Raw genomic sequence first — 19,896 nt, 5'->3', positions numbered from 1 at the left:
GAAACTCTGGAAGAAAAAAAAATTGGATTTTTTTCCCTGCAGATTTCTGTTGATTTGATCCGCTTGCCCATTTCCATGTATAGTACACTGAGACCTTATTATAACAAAGTTGCATCTTCCACAAAATTAAGTTCGTGATATCTGAAATTTTGTTATAATGGTATACTTCCCACACTACATCTATTCCAAGACTATTTTTCATTTACTTCATTATAACCGATATTTCATTATATGCAAGTACATTATGTCGAGGTTTGAGTGTTTGTTGATTAGGTTGGGCAAGGACTAAGTATAGCTGTAGAGCTGAGAACTTCTTTTCTCCTCGTGTGTCCAGGATCGTAAAGCAACGAGTGCAGAGGAATGCAGACTTCTACGAAGTCGAGTGGCTGGCCACAGAATGTGAGTCAAGAATATCTATTTCGGTGTGACGTCAGGCTGTTTGGTTGTGTGCCCGGTTACATTGAGTTGGCAGTGTTGTGTAGACACGGCAATGTGCGGAATTGTTTTTGTTGTTACGAAATGGGATTCTGTCAACTTGAAAGCGTAGTGCCTACACGAGTGCAGCCCTTACGGTAATGCAGAAGTTGTGGGTCACAAGTAACTTCAACTAGCGACAAGTAATTTTTTACGTCCGATTTTGTTTTACCCTCTATTTCACGATTGCTTAATCAACTTATTCGAGCATTCAAAAGCTATTTTTACATTAAAGGGGCCTTGAAACACTTTTTCAGCGTGGTCAGAAAATGCTGCCAACTGGTAGTCGAGACTTCTTAGAACATGCGAGCCAAACATTATAGCCCAACACGCAGCCTGAAATTTACAATTCTGAGAGTCTGCTAGAAATAGTTTCCTTTTTCTACAAATGATGCCATATACACTCAGACCTGGTTATAATAAAGTTGCATCTTACACCACTAAGTTCATTATATCTGAAAATTCTTTATACAAATATATTTCTAACACTATCTACTGCAAGCATATTCTTTATTTACTTTGTTATAATCAATATTTCGCTATATCTGGGTGCATGATACATCAAGGTTTGAGTGTACCCAAATTCACAATCATTGTTCAACTTGAGCATACGCTCAAATCTCAATAAAACGAACCCGGATATAACGAAATATCGGTTATAACACAGTAATTGAGATATAGTCTTGCAATAGATATTGTCTTATGAATAAACCTTTATAACAAATTTTTAGATGTAATGAACTTATTTTTGTGTAAGATGCAACTTCGTTATAATGAGGTTTGAACGTAGTTACCGTGGCTGCCATGTACCCGCATGTGCACTTGCAATCACACTGAAAGTAAACCATGTAAACAAAGAAAGAAAAAAGGTGCCGGGGTTATCAAGTGTACGTGACGCTGCTTTCCTCTGTGTCATCAGTCCCTGCCCAGCTTTTAGCGCGCTCGTAGGGACTTGAGAAGAGAGAAAGCAATTGCAGTGTGCAGTGAATCTCTGAAATGCCACACGTACTTGACGGGCCCTTAAAATGTTTGTGGTGATCGATTCGTGACACAATAAATTCCTTAATGAAGCCATCCTTATTTGAAAAAGTGTTGTGGGGGCTATTTAAGGGGCACAGATGCAGATTGCCGTGTTCCTGAAATGAAATTGTATTTAATTCCTTATAAATCCTCCCCCATCCCCCTATGTAATGCCCTCCGGGCCCTTAGGGTATCCAAATAAATAAATAAGGTGGACAGACAGGGCACTTAAATGGTTGCTTTCAATTCGCTTAATTCGAGAAAAGGAAGAAGTGATAATTACTTTGCTGTGGAATTAACTAGCACACCTACAGGAATGACACAACGCAAAAAGTATCGGGAAAATTCAATTTATGCTTGGCAAATCTCCTCCTTACGAGCCATGTCCAGAGGAAAGCGACAACCACCTCGTTGACCAGTTTGTGCTCCCTGAATTTGCCAGTGTGGACAGAGTCGTCGCCACCAAACACTCTGGAGCCCGAGGAACTGTTTGAGAGCGTCTATCCAGAACTGGTGAAAGCATTCCACGATGAACAGAGCCAGAAAAGCAAGAAGAAAATCGTAGTCACTGACGGTGAGTGTTGGAAGATGCTTTCCCGAGTAATTTGTGCAATGTAATTGGGAAATGGTTTTGCACATTAAGTTACTGCATTGGCTGACATTGTGCCTTTGGCAAGGCTTAGGAAGATGAAAATAATCGTGTGAGAGAAAAAAAAGCAAATTAGTTTAATATTTAAAATAGTGTTATCATTGGGAGGTAAGGCGAAGAAAGTTGTTCACAAGCACCGATTTCTCGGTACTTTTGCATTATGTAGGGTACGATAGCCTCATGAACCTCCAAACCCCTTGTTGCCTCTGGCATATGTCACTAGATAGTATTTTTTTGAAAGAGAAGCTTGCTTCTGCAAACTACACAATTTTCACTGAGACATTTATTTCAAGTTAGCTTCACGTTTACTGCCTCAGCTACACTGTAACAGGTGCTAGTGCTGCCTAGAGCCTGCGTAAGCCAGTATCGAGCACAGTTTTACACATAGACAGTGGCTTCAAGTATCTTTGTCACCATTTCAACTCCAAGGTACGAGCTTCCAGCTGTTTTGCTCGCAAAGTAATAAATGTTGCAAGGCTGTAGTCGGTACCCCTGTTGCACCCTCTGTCCTCCAGTGAATGCATCTATGGCAAGTACGGTGACTCAAGTGAAGGTCAAAAACAACTCTTTTTTGGCGACTTGAATCTGTATATCTTGAGTTCTCGACTATACGCTATGTTGGGCTAGTCGATGCACAGCTAGTACTACTTGATTAGCAAGAAACAAGAATGAAAAAGCAGGAACAGAAAAAGATTACCACCTAATGAACCTAGCATGGCAAGAAAGAGGAGGTATCAAAACCACTAATACAGGGCATGATACTGATCGTAAAATGAAACTAGAACAAGTGGAGTACGCAGTACGTCATGTTGGGTTGGTTGGTGCATAGTATTTCTTCAGATTTGTCACAAATAACTGTGGTATAGCACTTCAGTGTGATAGTGAAAAGATCTATGCAGGTTACATTAAAAAAAAAAGTTATAATAATCCATTCCTTTCAACAGAGACCAACAACGACATACGAGGATACTTCGCCATCACCACTGGAAAGTCGCAGCAAGTCATCAAAGACAAAAGCGAGGGCGCAGCTAATAAGAAACTGGGAAAAAGTGCCGCAAGCGTTGCCTCGAAAAAGACTAAGTCTGTGCCAGCCAACAAGACTCGAGCGATCGTAACACGAGTGCGGAAGCCAAAGTCTTCACCGCCCAAGGCCACTGAGACCGTCGACCATTACTTCGCGCAGTCACCAAAGTTTTCTGCCAAGCCCTTAGATGTGTCGGTCGACTCCTCGATGGATGACTTCAACATTCCACTGTTGCAAAGATTAACGGGAGCAACAAAAGAACGAGCTGTCTCGCAAGCGACAAGTTCAGCAGATGGTGTTCCTTCAATATTGCCAAGCGAGTCGCTAGAGCGAGTGGATGGTGCCACTCCTGAATCAACTCCAATTTTAGGAGATTCTGTGGTTGTGGTGAAGGAAGTCTTCCGTCATGCGAAAGGTGATGTGGCAACTATTATGACATCAGATAGCTCGCCAAGCTTCTTTAAACCGGCATCCAGGGAAGCCTCATCATCAAGTTTGCCTGAAATGTCTGTGCCAGAGAACCTTACATTGCCGCCCGACAAAGAGGCGAGCAGAACCACTTCTACTTCTTCGGACCTGTCAAAACCGACAGAAAGTAACGTTTCGTCGGGTAACAGTGGAGTGGCTGTGAGTACTGTAAGCACTACAAAGGAAGATACTTGCAGTACCAACAACGATTGCCCAAATAGCGACACCAGGAAGCCTTGGCCGGCAAGTTTCAACCTTTCCATCTCGGATTCGTTGAAAGCAGAGTTCATGACATCCGTGCACCTCAGCAACGATGACCAAGTTGATGCGGGAGACAACATCGGCTGCACGCCGCCAAAACGGAGGAGCCTATCATCACGAAGAAGCATCACGTCACCTTCTGAAACCACTGTAGATCGACTTGAAGGCGGAGACACTGACGGGGTAATGACGTCAGGTTCTATGGAACCCGAAGGTCTGCGCGACCGTCGAAAGTCTGGGAGGCGCCGGCTGTGCTTCAATAACACCATGACATCCACGCCTGTCCTGAAGGAGTGCTCGAAAAAACTGGAGGTTAAAATGGAAAGGCTGTCGGATGATGTGCTGGCATCAATTGTGTCCCCAGGATCGAAATCTATGGAGTCTGAAAAAAGCTACGATTACTCGGCACCACTTTTTGACACCAAGGACGAGCCCTTGGAACTGTCAGAGAAGAGTAGACAATCGTCAGTCATTGTCATATCTGATGATGAGGATTGCTGAGGTAGTGGTGTGTATTGTTTTGAAGGGTTGTCATCTTTACTGTCTAACATGAAAGATTGATACTACTGCGATGCTATTCAACAGGAAGTGCGTCTTTGGTAATTGCATATGTCACGATGTTGAAGATTGCTAAAGTTGTGATAATAGTGCATGGGGGAAATGCTTTGTGTTAATTGTGCTCAAAGGGTAAATGTCTATGTTTCTGTGACAGTTGACATTTCACATTTCAGAAAACTTCCGATAAGTACCTACTCACTTGCATGTTTTGTGAAAGGATAGGGGCAACTGCACAGATTCTTGCTGCGGGCCAGTAGAACGAACCTAAAGCCCGTCTGCAGTATTGCCAGTTGACTGTTATCATTCTTTTCTTTTGCCTTATGAATGATGTCTAATTTTCTGCCCAGAAGTAACATGTTTAATTGGTTTTGATAAATTTTGGAGACCATAATCAATAAGGTTGTTTGTGTTAAGGGACAATTGGTGGTACTTAGAAGCAAACTACATGTTTAGCCAATGTTTGAGGTATTCACAGCTCAGATGAGATTCCCCTGCGTCCAACTTGTTGCAACACTTAATTTTTCATTAAGTATAGTACAGAGCTGTATCCTAAGCTAATATATAGATTATCCCGGTAGCCATGCAATCTCACAAACAGAAGTGTGCTTTGTGCAGTCATCGTGATGAGCCTTGAAATTCAAAGAACCAAAGAAAGTCCAACGCATGCTTGATAGCACAGAAGCCGTGGAACTCCTGGTAAACCACGCTTCTCATAACATTGCAAAAAGGAATGCTGCACACATCTTGAAAATGAAGATTCAGTTCCACAAGTGCATTCAGCATCAGTCTCACTGAAACTTCACTACACCTGATAAGACTAATCGGGTAGAAGAAATAGATATTTATTGGCGAATTTGGGCTTCAAGCCACCACTGTTGCAAAAAAAAAAAAAAAAAAAGATTCTGTGCCCGTGATTTCTAGGCCCTTTGAGGGAAATACACTGTAGTCAGTAGTGCTAGCATGCTTGCTTTGTATGATGCACTACTACTCTGCATAGGGATGGGAATGTTGAAGTATTTGTGCTAGAATTGTGCTAGTATTTGTGCTAACTACCCTATTTTATCACTTCTTAGGTGGTGTTTCTGTTGTAAGCAAACTGAATATGTTATTGATTTCCGGTTCATGAAGAAAACATTTTTGTAAGAGATTTTAGCAGCTAACGATGATGGGCATGGTATGTTCCATCTTTTCTTGTGTATGTTTTAGGCAGGACACCAAAGGCATTCTGTAGATTTGTCAATGCCAGAGGGTTTTTTTTTTTTTTTTTTTAATATGAGTGGACATCGCTAAGACTTGTGCATGAACTATATATATCATGTAGTGAAATTTGAACCTTTTTGTATCTTATTCTTAACTTTTTGACAGCTTTTGTGAGGCCAAGAAATATTTAGGACTTCTCTATACTAGTAATCTAATCCACAAATTGTTGGTAGTGTACCAATTTTAAATTGTCTGGAAACACAGTGCGATTGTTAATTGCACATCTTTTGATCAACGACATCGGCAATTGCTGGTGCGGCCATGTTTCAAGCAGTCATTTTAAAGATTTATTTTGACGCCAAGAAACTGTATGCAAATTTTATGTAGTGACTCAAGATTATGTTTAGTCCTGTCTTTGATTGATTTAGAACCCCCATTTTCTGTGGGGACATTGTGTATTTGAAGTTTTTATTGTAACTTGTTTTTAGTTGCCCTTTCAAGCTGCTGTTATGTTTTGCTGTATGACATTGAACGCAAAGCTAAAAGCAACCTTACAATAAAAATGAGTGATAATGTGGTGCGAATCACAGAGTTTATTGCAATGTCAACAAAACAAAGAACTTTGTAACGACAAATGATGGCCGCTGCTATCACTGCACATACTTTCGTGGGCAATGCTACAACCCGTCGCACATTTCCAATCATCTTTGGTATGTCAGTCTCTCCACAGTACCGATAACCAGAAAGTCGGGGCCTATTTCAAGTTTCTTTTGCCATCAAAATCATGGCGTTAGTTTTAGTTTTTGTGAAATGTTTCACTTTTTGCAGCGCATGAATACATCGAATTGCCACAATTGCTCATGCAAGATGACTAAAGTAATGAATTTATAGAATGCCTTAAATCATCAAAAGATGAAAACCTCGCTTGTCTTAATGTTCAAACGGAGCATCTGTAAGAGTTAGCAGATGTTTGGCAACGATGTGCACATCTCTTGTACAAACACTTGAGGCTAATGCAGCTAAAATTCTGTTACACAAAACAGGATCAGTAATGTGAGCATTTTGTTTAGGCTCAATTCGTCATTCTTTACTACAGGCCAATCATCACAGCAAAGGAATGAAAAGGAATAAAGTAGGAAAGGAATTGTTGCATTATTCTGGCCTGGAATACGCTATGGGAAAATTGCTCACACCTTTGTTTACTAGAAATTTGAAATTGCAACTGACTCTCTGAGCATCTTTGAGTAAGCTTTCAAGACTAATGTTTCTATACAGCAGAGCATTCACTGCAAAACAGTGTGGTTTTTCTACCAACTAAACTAGCAAAAAAAATATGCACAGCAACACGGGCCGAAAGAAAGTCCCCCGTATACAGTGACATTGCTTTTTTCTAAACAGAAAATAAAAATGAAATGAAAACTATTCCAAATGCACAAGACATTCTGAAGGCAGTTGCACTTTTTAACCATGTGAAAAAAAATACACAAAGTTTGTGCAATTCTTCAGATGCGGACAGAATGTACACATGCGAAATGAAAAGGTAGCACAAGGACGAGCCCAAAAAACAAAAAATGGTGCATAAAATTTGCTGCTGAGGCAGTTGTATTTTAAAGTGGTACATTCGTATCCCTGTTGTATTCTCGCTGAATGTGCAGGAAAAAGGAAAGACTGCGTAACCGGATGAAAAAAAACAAACAAATGAGTAACACGAATCAAATGCGTAAATGATGTTCCCTATCCTGCAATTTGACAGGGAACATAGACATGTTCATTCAAAAGACCATAATGTCTCAAAAACCTGTGATGAGCAAAGCTTTTCTGCACACGCTTGCGTATCTCATTTCATATCACACGTGGCGAGTAATTATAGGCTGTCGCTCACTGTGAGTAGTAACATTCTAGAACAAAAACACTTCATGCTTAAATACTTCAAATATCTGCACCTGATCGTGGTGTAGCAGAGCATGCTAACATCGAACCTAAATCACCGCTCATACTGCTGAAAGTATGTATTGAGTAAAATGTGTTTTCTAGTTTGTTTTCTGGTTTTTGCATCTCACTTTGTTTAATATCCACAAGTGGCTGGGACATCTAACATGAATAATAATGCCCATGCTTGGGAGGGTTGCCTTGGGATGATTGGGACAGTAAAAAAGATTCTTCATGAACATAATTAGACAAAAGCACATTACAAGCTAGCGTGCCTCTTGTCACAGTCGGTAACGTTATAGTACATGACTAGGAGTAACCCTCCCCAATTAGTTGTCCTTCTGCCTTTCAAAACTTTGATTGGCAAATGTAACAAGTCTTGCTCGTGCTTGTATTCCGTTTACACGTAAAAAAATCATTTGCATCTTTATAATGTTCTCATCTCCAAACATGTCTCGGGCAAGTTCCTTTTCAATAATGTTCCACACCCAGAACTTTGTCACTAGTGGCATGGTATATCAGCAAAATGGAGCAATCTTTACAGGACACTAACGAGCACAGAGTTTCCGAGAAAAATGCGAGCAAGAGGGGGCGCTCACTGTGTGAGCACAAAGTGCACCTCAAACAGTGTAAACTCCTTTTAGAGTGTAGTTTGATATTTTAACATTGCTTGAACAGTTGGAAGGAAAACAAAAACAGTAAAAAGCTTTTCTTTGGGGAAAAGCAAAGCTTTCAAAATTCATTTTTGTATGTAACACTTTGAAAAGTAATATTTACTATGAAAGGTAACGCACCGTCATTTATGTTGCCTCCTTCAGCCAAAAGTGTTTACACATTCATAGTGTCTATGCCAGCTGAGCAGTCTACAGCTGCCTTACCTTTGACACTATCTATGGTTTGATTTTGCCGCATGTTGACGCTCTTAATTAATGCCCTGCTTGTGGAACCTTTGAAGCACGGCTATTCCATGACTCTACTAGAACTTGGTGTCCCGGTAAAGTAATAGAATGGCGCACAGAGGCGCACCTTTGCGTGGTAAAACGATGCTTTTAAAAGTGTAGAGTTCTTGCATGGTGCAAAAAAAAAAAAAAAGAAGCATTTAAAACCGTCATCACATTTAGAAAATCCAGTTCACATGTCGCCGTGTACTGGGTAATTTTGAGTGAATTCAATCAATACTACTGTATAAAGTGAGAATTGTACTGTGCTGTATTTAGCAGTAGTACTACCGGCTTGCACTGCTAGTGTACCATTGGAGTACTCTGTTGAGCGGCTTCCAAAGTACGAACCAAAGGCAACAGAATGCTCTCAAACAGTTTCTGTGTTGCCATTGTGAGCAGACCATCCACCTTTGCCTGGAGTGCTTCTTTAGAAAATGCTCGCTCCTTTCAAAACCATTTTTTACATTGAGTGCAGTGTAATCACAAAGGTTCATTAGCACAGCTTGCCCGATTTCCAAGAAGCCTGAATTAAACCAACAATGCTGAGCTACAACACAAAATATAGTGGCTGCACTCAAGTTTCTTCAATCATTTTCGGACACAGAAAACGGTGTGACTACACTTCATAAGATGTGTAACATTCCATCTACTCACAATTTCAAACTTCGAATTAATGCCAATACACATAGCCCACGGCTGATTTAGGCTGCGTCTCACAGCTTTTCCTATCATTACGTAACAATGTATAATAAAAATGCCCAAAATCGCATAGCTTTGACTTGCCAAATGCAAGAGCTAAAGCTTCCAAAGACGAAAAGCCACTGGTTTCTCGGGATTTGACATTTTGACACCCTCGGAAGCTACCCTCGCACAAATGCTATTCATTTGATGCACATTTTTACTAAATTCATGCAACTGGAACAATCGTATGAAATGCTCTGTTTACAGGAAATATACATGGCAAAAAAATTTGACAATACACTGTAAACGTGCATAAGTGCCACACAGATTCAAACTGTAGGTACGGATATGACTGCGAATGTAAGCTACCAGCTGAACAAAAAATAAGGCCTATATACATCGCGCGTACAGCCACAAAATCACTGGCCTTACCAGCTGCCTCTTTTTGCACGTGTGTTCGTACGTCTACTTCGACCAGTGGTAACTAGAGTGGGAGTGCGCTAGTTACTAATGCCACTGAAGTTGCAGTCTCGAAATGCTGACATGCGCGCAGTACATTTGCACTGCTATGGCACAGCGAAGAGCTTTAGACATAACTATGTGGAGCATAACTTTAGGATAACAGATATACATTAGTGGAAGCATGTACAAAGCACACAAAAGCGTAGATCTGAATGGCAGTGCTGGTGGTGGCATGTTGTGATATCCGTTTAAACAAAAGCACGCATTAGGAGATGTTGTAAAGGGCAACTGCACTGCACTGTACAAACAAGTGGCAACATTTATAAAAGCACTTGTTTTCATTTCATCTTTAAGTCATTGCAGAAACAGGAGCTATGCAAAGTAAATGCAATTTCTCAGTATTACATTGTAGTTTAAAAAGTACGTTCTATAGCTACTATAACCTTCACTGTGCTAAATCTCTCTTTATTGCAAAGGCTAGACCAATGTGCCAGTGTTAGCAACACTTTCGCGTGACACTCTTGTCACTCGAGTAGCATCCAACCACTTTCTTTTCGCAATGCAGAGCCGCATTCTATGTTGACCTGCCGCTGTTCTCGCAGTGATTTTTGTAAAAGTGCAGTTTAGGTTTTTAACTTTAAGAACTGTAGGGAAACTTGAGTACTTGCTGTGCGTTTTTCTTCAGCACTTTATCACAGGGTGTTGCCACGGACGCTGACGTTGCCAACTTCTACTGATGTCAATCGTTAATACTAATACACTCGCATTGAGAGCTGAGACTTTCTAATAAGCAATGCAGAATTACGACTCAAGCTTACTGGGAAAACATTGTGCTCTGGCTCTGCCTAATCGTGGTTAGGAAAATTCATTTAAAGGAAAATGGCAAGACGAGAAGCTTTCAAAAGTACAATGCCCACATTGACCAGCGTTTGGACGAAATTGAAGAGAAGAGAAAAGGTTAAAAAATGGCATACTGCCTACCAATATTCTGGCTGGCCACAAATAAAAGGAATGTAGGAAACTGCTGCTTCTCAAACAGACACTCAAGGCAATCACAACATAATGATTGAAAAGCTAACACATAACAAAAGAAAAATAGTAAAAGGCTTGAAGACAGAAAATACTAACATAACCCTGCCTTTCCGATTCACACCTAGGCTTAAACCACTCATCCGTTCTCGCTTCGACAAAAAAGCCCAGTTGATGCCGGCGCATTTCGATGAATGCAACATAGACTCATTTTCCCGAGTGATGCCGTCATAATGTGCATTTGGCCCTTCGGTTACCGCACTCTATTTCTACTAAAATGTGGGAGGGCCGGCATTTCTTTTTTTTTTTTCTTTATAACATACGCTCGGATGCCTGAAACTAAATGCTACCAGAGTCAAGAAGTCCAACTACGACACGGTTGGTGGTAGCATATGCAAGTATTTTCCGAGCCAGCAATTTGCGTTGCACACATTTAGAAAGTATTGTAGTTGCACGATGCCTATGAAAGTGTACACAGCGTGACTCTTGCATATCGGTGAATCTCCATAGCCACACTCCTGCATAGGAAATGGTGCTGACCACGCCTGGGCTACTTGCCTTTGCTTACACCATTGTATGAGTGTGTATGAACGCACGCATGTGACAAAATAAAACGCTAAAACTGAGGAACAGTAGACAAGAATTCGACAATATCAGAGGTCGTACCGTCACCTTCTAGGCTCTTGTTTCTCGTTAAGCACTTTATAATGAATTACTTGATCGCCTAAGAATCTATTCTTCGTATATAAACTGCCTAACCGGGGTACACTCGAGAGCGTAAGACTGCAGTACAGGGCAGACGTAATGAACATAAAATGCTACCAGTGCAGCATAGAACTTCGGGCAACAGAGTATGCGAAAGCTATTGTACAGGCTTGGAAAACATTTCTTTTTGGTATAAGTCTAAAAAAAGAATAACAAGGGAAAGACGGAGAGTATGAAAATGAAGTATTAACGTAGTAAACGCAAAGGCCTTGCTGCATGTATCGACTAGCAGCGGTTAAGTGGCATCAAAATATCAACAAGTAAAAAAATGCCTCTCTTGACCAGACTTTCTGCGAAACACCTTTTTCACAGTTTAGAAAACAAAGAGAGAGAGAGAAAGAAATGGCCTATAGCTAGATAAATTTTTTCTTCGTTGAAGGGATGCAGGAGGAGTCGAAACACTAGCTAGAAAAGTAGGCCTAAATTGAGAGACTACTGTCTTTCTTCGTTTTGAGTGCCGAGAAGAAAAGCATCCCAATAGACGCACCGGCAAATACAACGAGACGAAAGCACGCACCAGCGTGAGCAAAAACAAATATGAGTGAGTGCGGTGGGCTTTCCTATCTTGGTGGCAAGCGAGCGAACACATTTAAGAGCTCGAGCTTAAAAGAAAAAAAAATTGACAGCACGCTACACCGGCACTCTCGGTTAAAAAGAAGACCGTTTCGAGGTCACAGACTCAGTTTCTCGGGGAGAAAGAGACAAGGTTGAGAAAGAAACAAAGGACGAGGACAACCGCGACGGCCCCGTTGTCAGGAGAGGTACTGGAAGATCTTGCGCAGACGGCTGCGCTCCTCGAAGAGGCTCCGAACCATGATGACCTGCACGGCACCCACCACTAGCATGACGACGATGACGAGCATGGAGAACTGGTTGACGCGCGTGAAGTTGTGCTCCTGCACGTTGCGGTCGCGCGCCTCATGCGCGCGCTTGGTGTCCTGGTAGTGCGTCACCTGGTTCAAGTTCTCGTGCACCTTCTTGATGGTCGCCTGCACGTGTTTGGAACAAAAACAAGGAAAAAAAATTATGCGGAAGCTGTAACAAAAGTAGGCTACGCTTGGTTACAACCTAAGAAAAAAAATAAGCTCTGCCCACAGAACTCTGGTGTGCGTGCTTTTTGCCCGAGAAAAGCGGTCGTGCCGGCTGGTTTCCACTCGAACCGTTAGTGCTTTTTCTAGGCTAATTCAAATATGAGGCATACTGGAGGTTGAAGGGTTGTTGTTACTGCACAAAACGTTACGGTTGCCTAAGCAGCAATGTCGGAATCTCTGATGATAGTTACCAGGATGTCAAGGTTTCCATCCGAAAACCAACGACACTAATGTATATCTTTTATGAGAAACTCGGCTATTTCAAACGCTCGGAAAGTGCTTGATGTCACGAAAATGAGTAAGCGCGAATTCATGGAGCATTTATGCAAATTCTCGTTGGGAGAGACAGCTATGGCTGTGGGTAGAGCTGACACTTCTTACGTTGTCAAAGGCCATCACTCTTAAACCGAAACAAAGACACCATAAAACCCAAAGCAGGAATGCAAGTTCTTTAGGCAAGTAGTATGTAGCCGCTTTAGGACTTGAAGAAGGGCATGCTCGTTTCCACAAAGTGATGAAGTCTCATTAATCTCGTGCAGGAACATTAAACGAAAATGTCACATTGTGCAACTGCCATGCACTTCAGCAATGCATCATGTGACATCATCCTACTTGTACTGCTTGGTGAGAGTTAGCAAGTATTGTTATCAAACAGGCAATCTTTGACAACTGCAATGCACTGCTCAAAAACAAATAAGGATGCATGAAAGGAACACACAGATACACATTTTTTTTTTGCGTGTCCTTCTCTGTGTTTGAGCAGCACACTGCAAGCATCAACCGAGCACAGCCGGTGAACTAGGTGTCATAGGCACTTAAGTAGCCTGTGTGCATGCATTCCTTTCTGTTGCAATCGAGATTTAGTGGAGAAGCATGCTTCTGCTCTCACGCGTCTACTTTGACAATGCACTTTTGTGTAGAACGGCCGGGTTCCCTTCGAGATGAAATTGGCCGTTTCCTTGCCCGATCGTCTTTTCAACTTTGTCATGGAATGAAACGCGACTCGGTGCAGCCTCAGCTGTGGCGCCTTTATCCCTCATTCTTACCTTGATATCCTTGTAGGTGTCGTTGTAGACAAGCTCAGGTGAGTAGGGAATATCGCCACCGTCCCACTCATCCTCCTCCTGACTTCCTCCTCCCGTCTTGTCCACGTAGACCTCAAAGTAGACCGTCTTGCTGGACACGGTCGACATACTGTTGTCGAAGCACATCGTGTGGTCGCCGGGTTCTTTCACCTCGTGCCTGCCGAAAAGGAGTGGAGCTTGTCAGCATGCACATAGAGGAAACGGGGGGGAAGCCCCACCTGTGTATGCCTATCGATATTCCTTGTCAATATTGTGTAAGACACGTATGGGAAGTTCTTGGGGCAGTCTAGATGTTGCGTCAATGCTACCCAAAATAAGTTCCCCTGATTCGAAAAGTATCGCCTTTCTTTTAACCAGGTCGCCACGGCGGAGACCCTCGCACACCCTCCTCCCTTGCTTCTCGCCCAGGTGCTTTTCGGAGCAATGATTCTCTCGCTCTGTCGCCCGGGAAGCACACGCAAACTAACACTTTTTTTTTTACTTAAAGGAGTTAGTACAGAGCCGTCTAGATATTGCGGCGTTTTTGAGTATCACGGGACTTTTGGTGCACACTCGCACTGCAACTCTTGATGGTCCACGCGTCATGTGGCTTCTCTTTTTGTGCCCGGCTGCTGCGTGTTTCAGTGCACCAGCAGGCATAAAAACGACTTCAGGCTGTTTGCCAGCCCTAAACATTTGTAAAAAAAAGGAAAGAAAAGAGATTAATAATGATTGTGATGATAATGTCGCATTTCCAAAAAAGTGGATTCATATCAACCATAAAGCTCTGTTCAAACCAATCATAGTGTACTCTGTGAGGTGCTGTCTCTCTCTCTTACTTTTTTTTTCAGTTTTTCAATTGATGACATTGGCCTGTTCATTGTTGTTAAGATTGCTGGTCTGTGGGAATCAGTCAAAGTGGTACGAATTATGTCTGTCCAGCTATCAATCACAAAATGGTTACGCCATTCACAGCCAAGTTTTACAGTGCTAAACGTTGGCTTGACACCAATATCTGAAGTCCTTCCAAAGTGCCATTGACAGACTATTGTAGATATCTAACACAGAGAACATAATATTTCCGAAACTTGATCTAATTGAATGTTGGCATTAGTATTCCTCCAGATATTTAAAGTCAGACCCTTGGCCAGACCACTTTTTGAAATGGTCGGTAAATTGTCTAGAGATTGTAAAAAAAAAGGTCTTTCAAGCAGCTGCGACTTTTTTGTTCATCAAGTAATAAAGCAGTTGAATGGGAATTACTCCGTGGTATCAAGAAACAGCCCCCGTCTTTATAGCCACTCAGCTTTATGAACAACATTTATATGGAAATCTCGCACCAGATAAAATATGCATTTAGCATAATGTCCATGAGCTGAAAAATATGTACAAATTTATTAAGTAAACATTTTATATCAAGAGTGCACTATTAGTATCGCTAGTATTAAATAGTAAATCCTATATGGGCTGTAGTAGTACGGAGTTTTTGTTCTTGCCGCAAGCGTTCACAGCAAACGCATTTACTGTGAAAATGAGGACACGATTAAGGGGGCTCAGTGTAGGGTGAAGTGTGTCCCAACACTTCCTCACATTGTCGTTTCCTAGCAGAACATCAAAAAAAAAAAAAAATGAACGTAGGCACACTCGCTGGTGCCAGCCAACACAATGGGCCGACACCCAATCTGAGAGTTGTGCGCCTGGTCTACGTACCGTGTGCATCTGGGAAAGAATATAGAGGAGGTAAGCGCAAGTACGTCACCACTCTCTGTATTAAGGACACCACCACTCTCTGTATTAAGGACACCACATCTCATTTGGGGAAGCCATGAAACTGCGACCGTCTAGCACGGGAACGAGGCTTCACGCATTATTCTGTGTGATCTTTACCCTTATGCCAATTTTATGCCAATCCTATTGTGTAATTCTAAGTGGGAAGCAACAAGAATTTGCAGAGCACAATGTTGAAATCATGGCGCAACATTTTGCATGTGAGCACCCCAGTTGCCGCTACCACTGATTCCTTTCGCAGTCTCACAAGAAGCGCTGTTTCACTGTACTGCCAGTTTATGCACTTTTCAAATTTTTCAGAGATTTAGAGAACTTGATCGAGCTTTTTTTTTTATGCAGCGTGTTTGCACTTGAAAAGGGCTTTTTGCTCCTCCTAAAGACCGAATGCGCGCAAAAGACTGCACACGGAACAACAAAGAGGGGCGCTTTCCTCCTTGTGAAGTGAAGCGCCCGTGTTTTGGAGTAACTGCAGGAACGCTTGCGCCATGTGCAAACGACCCATCGGTGCCTACACAAGCATGTTTCTTTTCAGACGGTGCCTTAGTGTGGTGTGGTGTAGTGGTTAGTGCACGCGCATGCTAACCGAGTGGCCGTGAGTTCGCATCCCCTGTGTATGCCGCAAATTTTATTTCTGAATGTAATGCTTACACATTGATTGTATGTCTAATCGAATGCCAGCATGCACTTCGAAAGGCTGGTTAAGCCAAGCAAAACCTGGTTTTTCTTTTGCTAACTGTTGCTCCTTTGAGGAGTAACCGCGAGAGCATGGTTACTCCTTCGCAGTTACTCCCAAAATGGTGCAATGGGTGTGACAAGTTAGTTACTCCTCTAAAGGAGGAACCTCGATACCCCTTTTGCTCCTTTGTGTGGCCATGCGCGGTCACATGAGCCCAGAAAAACTAGTCGTTGGAGTCCACACGGCAAGGGTTGTGACGCTATCGAACTGCTAAGGCCTTCTGGGAAGCCTATCGAACGTAATAGATCTGCTTGTGGACTTTGTTCATGCATCTGCACTTGTATACACTGGAGCCAGCATACCTGTTTGAACGCAACAAAAGTTAGCCGTTTACTACGAGGGCTACCCACTAGATGGCGCTGGAGAAGGAAACCCATTACACAGTTCCAAAGCATCGCTACAAATCAATGAATCTGTTTGCACTATATTGAGAGTTTTAATGACACAGTAACAGCTGGGATGAAGGACTTATTAAGCCTGTCATTTGCCATTTATGCTTGCACTGCGCATACAAACTTCAAATGGGAGTGAGAAAAAGGGGTCTGAACAAACCCCCCATGAATGCACAGGTGTTGGAAAGGCTTCCTAATCAGAGTTCTACTGCGGAAGCTGGGTCACCTGTGAATGGCCTCTGTACGGGATTTCTCCTTGATGAGCTCCTCACCCGTCGGCGATTTGAGGACGAAGTTTATGTCCATGTTCTGCTGCATCTCCATGTTGCCAAAGTTGGCATCAAGGACCTGTAATGTATTGCAGTAACGCACAATATGATAAACCACTTCTTTTAACATGTTTGAGAAGTTGCAGCGTTTTAATAAGCCCCATAAGTATGTGCTACTGAAAACGGTGCGTCCATAAGTGAATTACCTGTACAAATGCGAGGGATTTGGCCAAGTTGGCAGGACAGAGGCTAAGCAGCCTCTTTGAAAACGCCGAAATGTGAGAACAGCATAACGCTCCAAATTTGGTGTTGCAGAACTGGCTCAGGCTCGTTTTATTTAAATTGCTTTTAACCATTTTATTTAAATTACTCTGGTGACAAATTTTAAAAGGGTAGCCAATGAGTGAGAAGAAAAAAGTTGTCACTACCATTATAATATTTAAAAAAAAGAGCAATTCTATACTTATTCACAAGGGCCCAGCACCGCAGCCCTCCGAATCCCTCATAGTGGCACGCAGCAATCTTCCAAATTTTCAAAAAAAAAAGAAGCATACGATTTCAGCACTATGCAGTCGTACAGGTGACACATGTAATTCTGTATTAAGTGAAATGTGCAGCGGTATTTGACACTATCTGACGGAGGCTGTAAGCAGCATGGTAGACCAGCAGACTAAAACTTCTCATTAGGAGATCATTAAATGGAGTTTGTTATTTATGCTTCTGTTACAACGCAGCTGCCACAATTAAGACTGAAATACACAGCCTTGCACTCAGCGAGGAAATGCTCAGCAACATTTTTTTTTTTCCAAATTATACTGAGCAAGCGACATGCTTTAGCGTTTCTCATGTTTCAAAACATAGACATGTTTCCCCTCTCCTCTTTCTCGTTGTGGTCGACTACCTTCTAGAGAGATTTATCTTGTTTTTATCTCGACAAACAGGCCATCTCTTGGCATACAACCAATGCTCCATCATACAGACATTTTTACCGCCCGTTCAGGTTTTGTGGCGCCCTCGGGCTGCCCTTATTATGAAAAAGAAAGCGTAGGCTACTGCAACTTAGGGAGCTCTAAAACGCAGTGTTGCCACGATAAAAGACTTGGAAAAGTGAGGACAATGTCTAACTCCGAAAGTGAGACGTCGCATCTTGCACAAATCACTTTGACGAGCAGCAAGCCTCCCGACAGTTGCAAAACGGATGATCTCAAGGATGCATGCGAACGCGGCGATAAGACCAGGTGGTCCAAAATGTCAACTCGAACGACCTCGCTAGGTCTTTGGGAACATAATGCCAGCCACTTCATTACCATGATTGGTAAAACCGGCCATCTGCAAGAGCTGTCAATGTCACTTTCTTGAATAACAGACACAACCGGTGAGAAAGTTGGCAGGAAGATTACAGAATCTGTTCCTTTACTCATACCTTCTGTGTGGTGTCTCCTTCTTTTTCAAGACATTGAAGCCGAAGGTTGCAAGTGTATAACAAAAGGCACCCTTTATTTTTATTCTCAAGGCCGCAAGCTAGTGTCCACATTTAGAAACACCTGGTAGAGCAGGAGACTCGTGACACGTATATTTTAGATGTAGAAAGCATCGACACGATTCAAAATAATGATTTCTCAAACCCTTCGAAGGATCACTGCAGGCAAACTTCTGCCAGCTGGCTTTTTACGTCACGACCACGTGGGATAATACGAACACAACAATAATGATTTCCGCAAAAGGTCCTTCGTGAGCGACACGTCGCACACTTTTACGAGCCCCGTGACGATTTAAATGACGGACGAATCACAGGCGGCCAACAAAACGGCCCCTCCGTCTTTCGAGAGGGAAAGGAAAACGCGATCGAGGAAACGAAAGCTGCCATCGCCAACAGCGTGCGCCTTCATGCTACCTCGCGCCACATCAACAACATCGATATATTGCGTTTTCTCAACATTTCGGCATCGACTGTGCCTCTCGAAATTGTGATGTTTCGTGATTCGAAAAGGGGGCGGCTACTTTACACACAACGGCAATCACGTAGGCAAATATCGAATGCGAATCGATATCGGAGCCCGCGCGGTAGCATTCGGAACAGTAGCGTTCAAAAAACGCCGTGCAGACGACCCGCAAGAACCGTGTTTCCGCGTGAATACAAACTACGCCGTTCAAGATTGATCAATACGCAATTAGACGACGTACTGTTGCGGTGCGCAAAAGATGCTAGTTCGCTTTGCACCAATACAGCCATGCACACCTTCGCGGTTTCCTTGTTTTATTAATCGGCGCCAGCAGCAAAGCAAAAATAAGCCCTAAACACTTCGCGAACAAATGCCTCAGTGTTCGTAATGGAGGGGAGATGATTGAGCACAATCGCCTCCAACTCACGCGCGCATCCTCTTCAATGGAGATAGTCTGAAATGCATTGAATGTGTTTTTATGTATCTTCTAGTTTCACGGGAGTTAATGCTAGACTGTAACGCGGAACGAGACGGGCAGCGCGCGCTTAGCTTATCGGGCTAATGAAACGATCAACTTGGGATGAACGAGTCACTAGCTGTAACGCCCAACCGAAGAACGATATGGACGGGCCAAATTTCTTGACAGCTCTCACCAGTGCAGAGATTGTACTGACTACTCACCGTAAGCTAAAGAACATTCAATTAAGGCGATCTCTTGCGAAACCACGCCGGGGGAGGAAATCAAAACAGGTAGCGCACAGACACGCTACACGAAAGCATCGCGACATTCTGCGGCTACAACGCGTGCTGCGCTGTAAATGAGTACCCGAGGAAGCTGGGAAATCACGCCGTTCAAACGCACAGCGGCAAGCAAGCACTCACTTGATATTCTACTTCGAGTACTTGACCGACTTTTGCCGGCTGGTGAAAACACTCGATACCGCCCGCTCGCAGGGTGACCGTGAGTTCTGTCTCGGCGTCTTCGAAGACATCCTTAGTCCTCGAAATGTCCAGTAGCGTGGCGAACACAATCGCACCGAATAGAAGGTCCAAGACCGCGCATTTGCGGCGCAATCGCACGACACGCACCATTGCCGTGGAGCTGCCCACCTTGAAATTTCCGATGCGGCTGCTCTTTTTTGTTATGTCATA

General features: G+C 42.8%; 2 protein-coding genes across 3 annotated transcripts in view; one reads left to right on the top strand and one right to left on the bottom strand.

Moving 5' to 3' along the window:
* Gen (XPG-like endonuclease) overlaps positions 1-6,238 on the top strand; it is a 25,644-nt gene extending 19,406 nt beyond the window's left edge. For both annotated transcript variants that reach the window (XM_075875451.1, XM_075875452.1), the window contains 3 exons: positions 335-399; positions 1,937-2,068; positions 3,088-6,238. In XM_075875451.1, the coding sequence (XP_075731566.1) occupies positions 335-399; positions 1,937-2,068; positions 3,088-4,397 (1,507 nt within the window). In that variant the 3' untranslated portion in view covers positions 4,398-6,238. The remainder of the gene's footprint in view (positions 1-334; positions 400-1,936; positions 2,069-3,087) is intronic.
* LOC119181178 (transmembrane emp24 domain-containing protein 5-like) lies at positions 6,228-19,896 on the bottom strand. The gene is made up of 4 exons (XM_037432361.2): positions 19,627-19,896; positions 16,759-16,880; positions 13,599-13,794; positions 6,228-12,450 (listed from the first exon to the last, which is right to left on the bottom strand). Exons 1-4 carry the CDS (start codon positions 19,834-19,836, stop codon positions 12,214-12,216), a joined length of 765 nt encoding a protein of 254 aa, XP_037288258.2. The 5' UTR covers positions 19,837-19,896; the 3' UTR covers positions 6,228-12,213.

Source organism: Rhipicephalus microplus, chromosome 10 (genome assembly GCF_043290135.1).
Source record: "Rhipicephalus microplus isolate Deutch F79 chromosome 10, USDA_Rmic, whole genome shotgun sequence".
Lineage (NCBI taxonomy): Eukaryota > Metazoa > Arthropoda > Arachnida > Ixodida > Ixodidae > Rhipicephalus > Rhipicephalus microplus.
This window is presented reverse-complemented; position numbering and strand designations above follow the sequence as displayed.

What these genes read in the sequence shown, in the direction of transcription:
- LOC119181178 (XM_037432361.2), bottom strand. Translation starts at nt 19,836, where the DNA reads ATGGTGCGTGTCGTGCGATTGCGCCGCAAATGCGCGGTCTTGGACCTT. An exon ending in CGTACAGAGGCCATTCACAG is followed by an intron (nt 13,795 to 16,758) that starts GTGACCCAGCTT and finishes CCTTTTCGGCAG; the next exon opens with GCACGAGGTGAAAGAACCCG. An exon ending in ACACCTACAAGGATATCAAG is followed by an intron (nt 12,451 to 13,598) that starts GTAAGAATGAGG and finishes AAACACGTGCAG; the next exon opens with GCGACCATCAAGAAGGTGCA.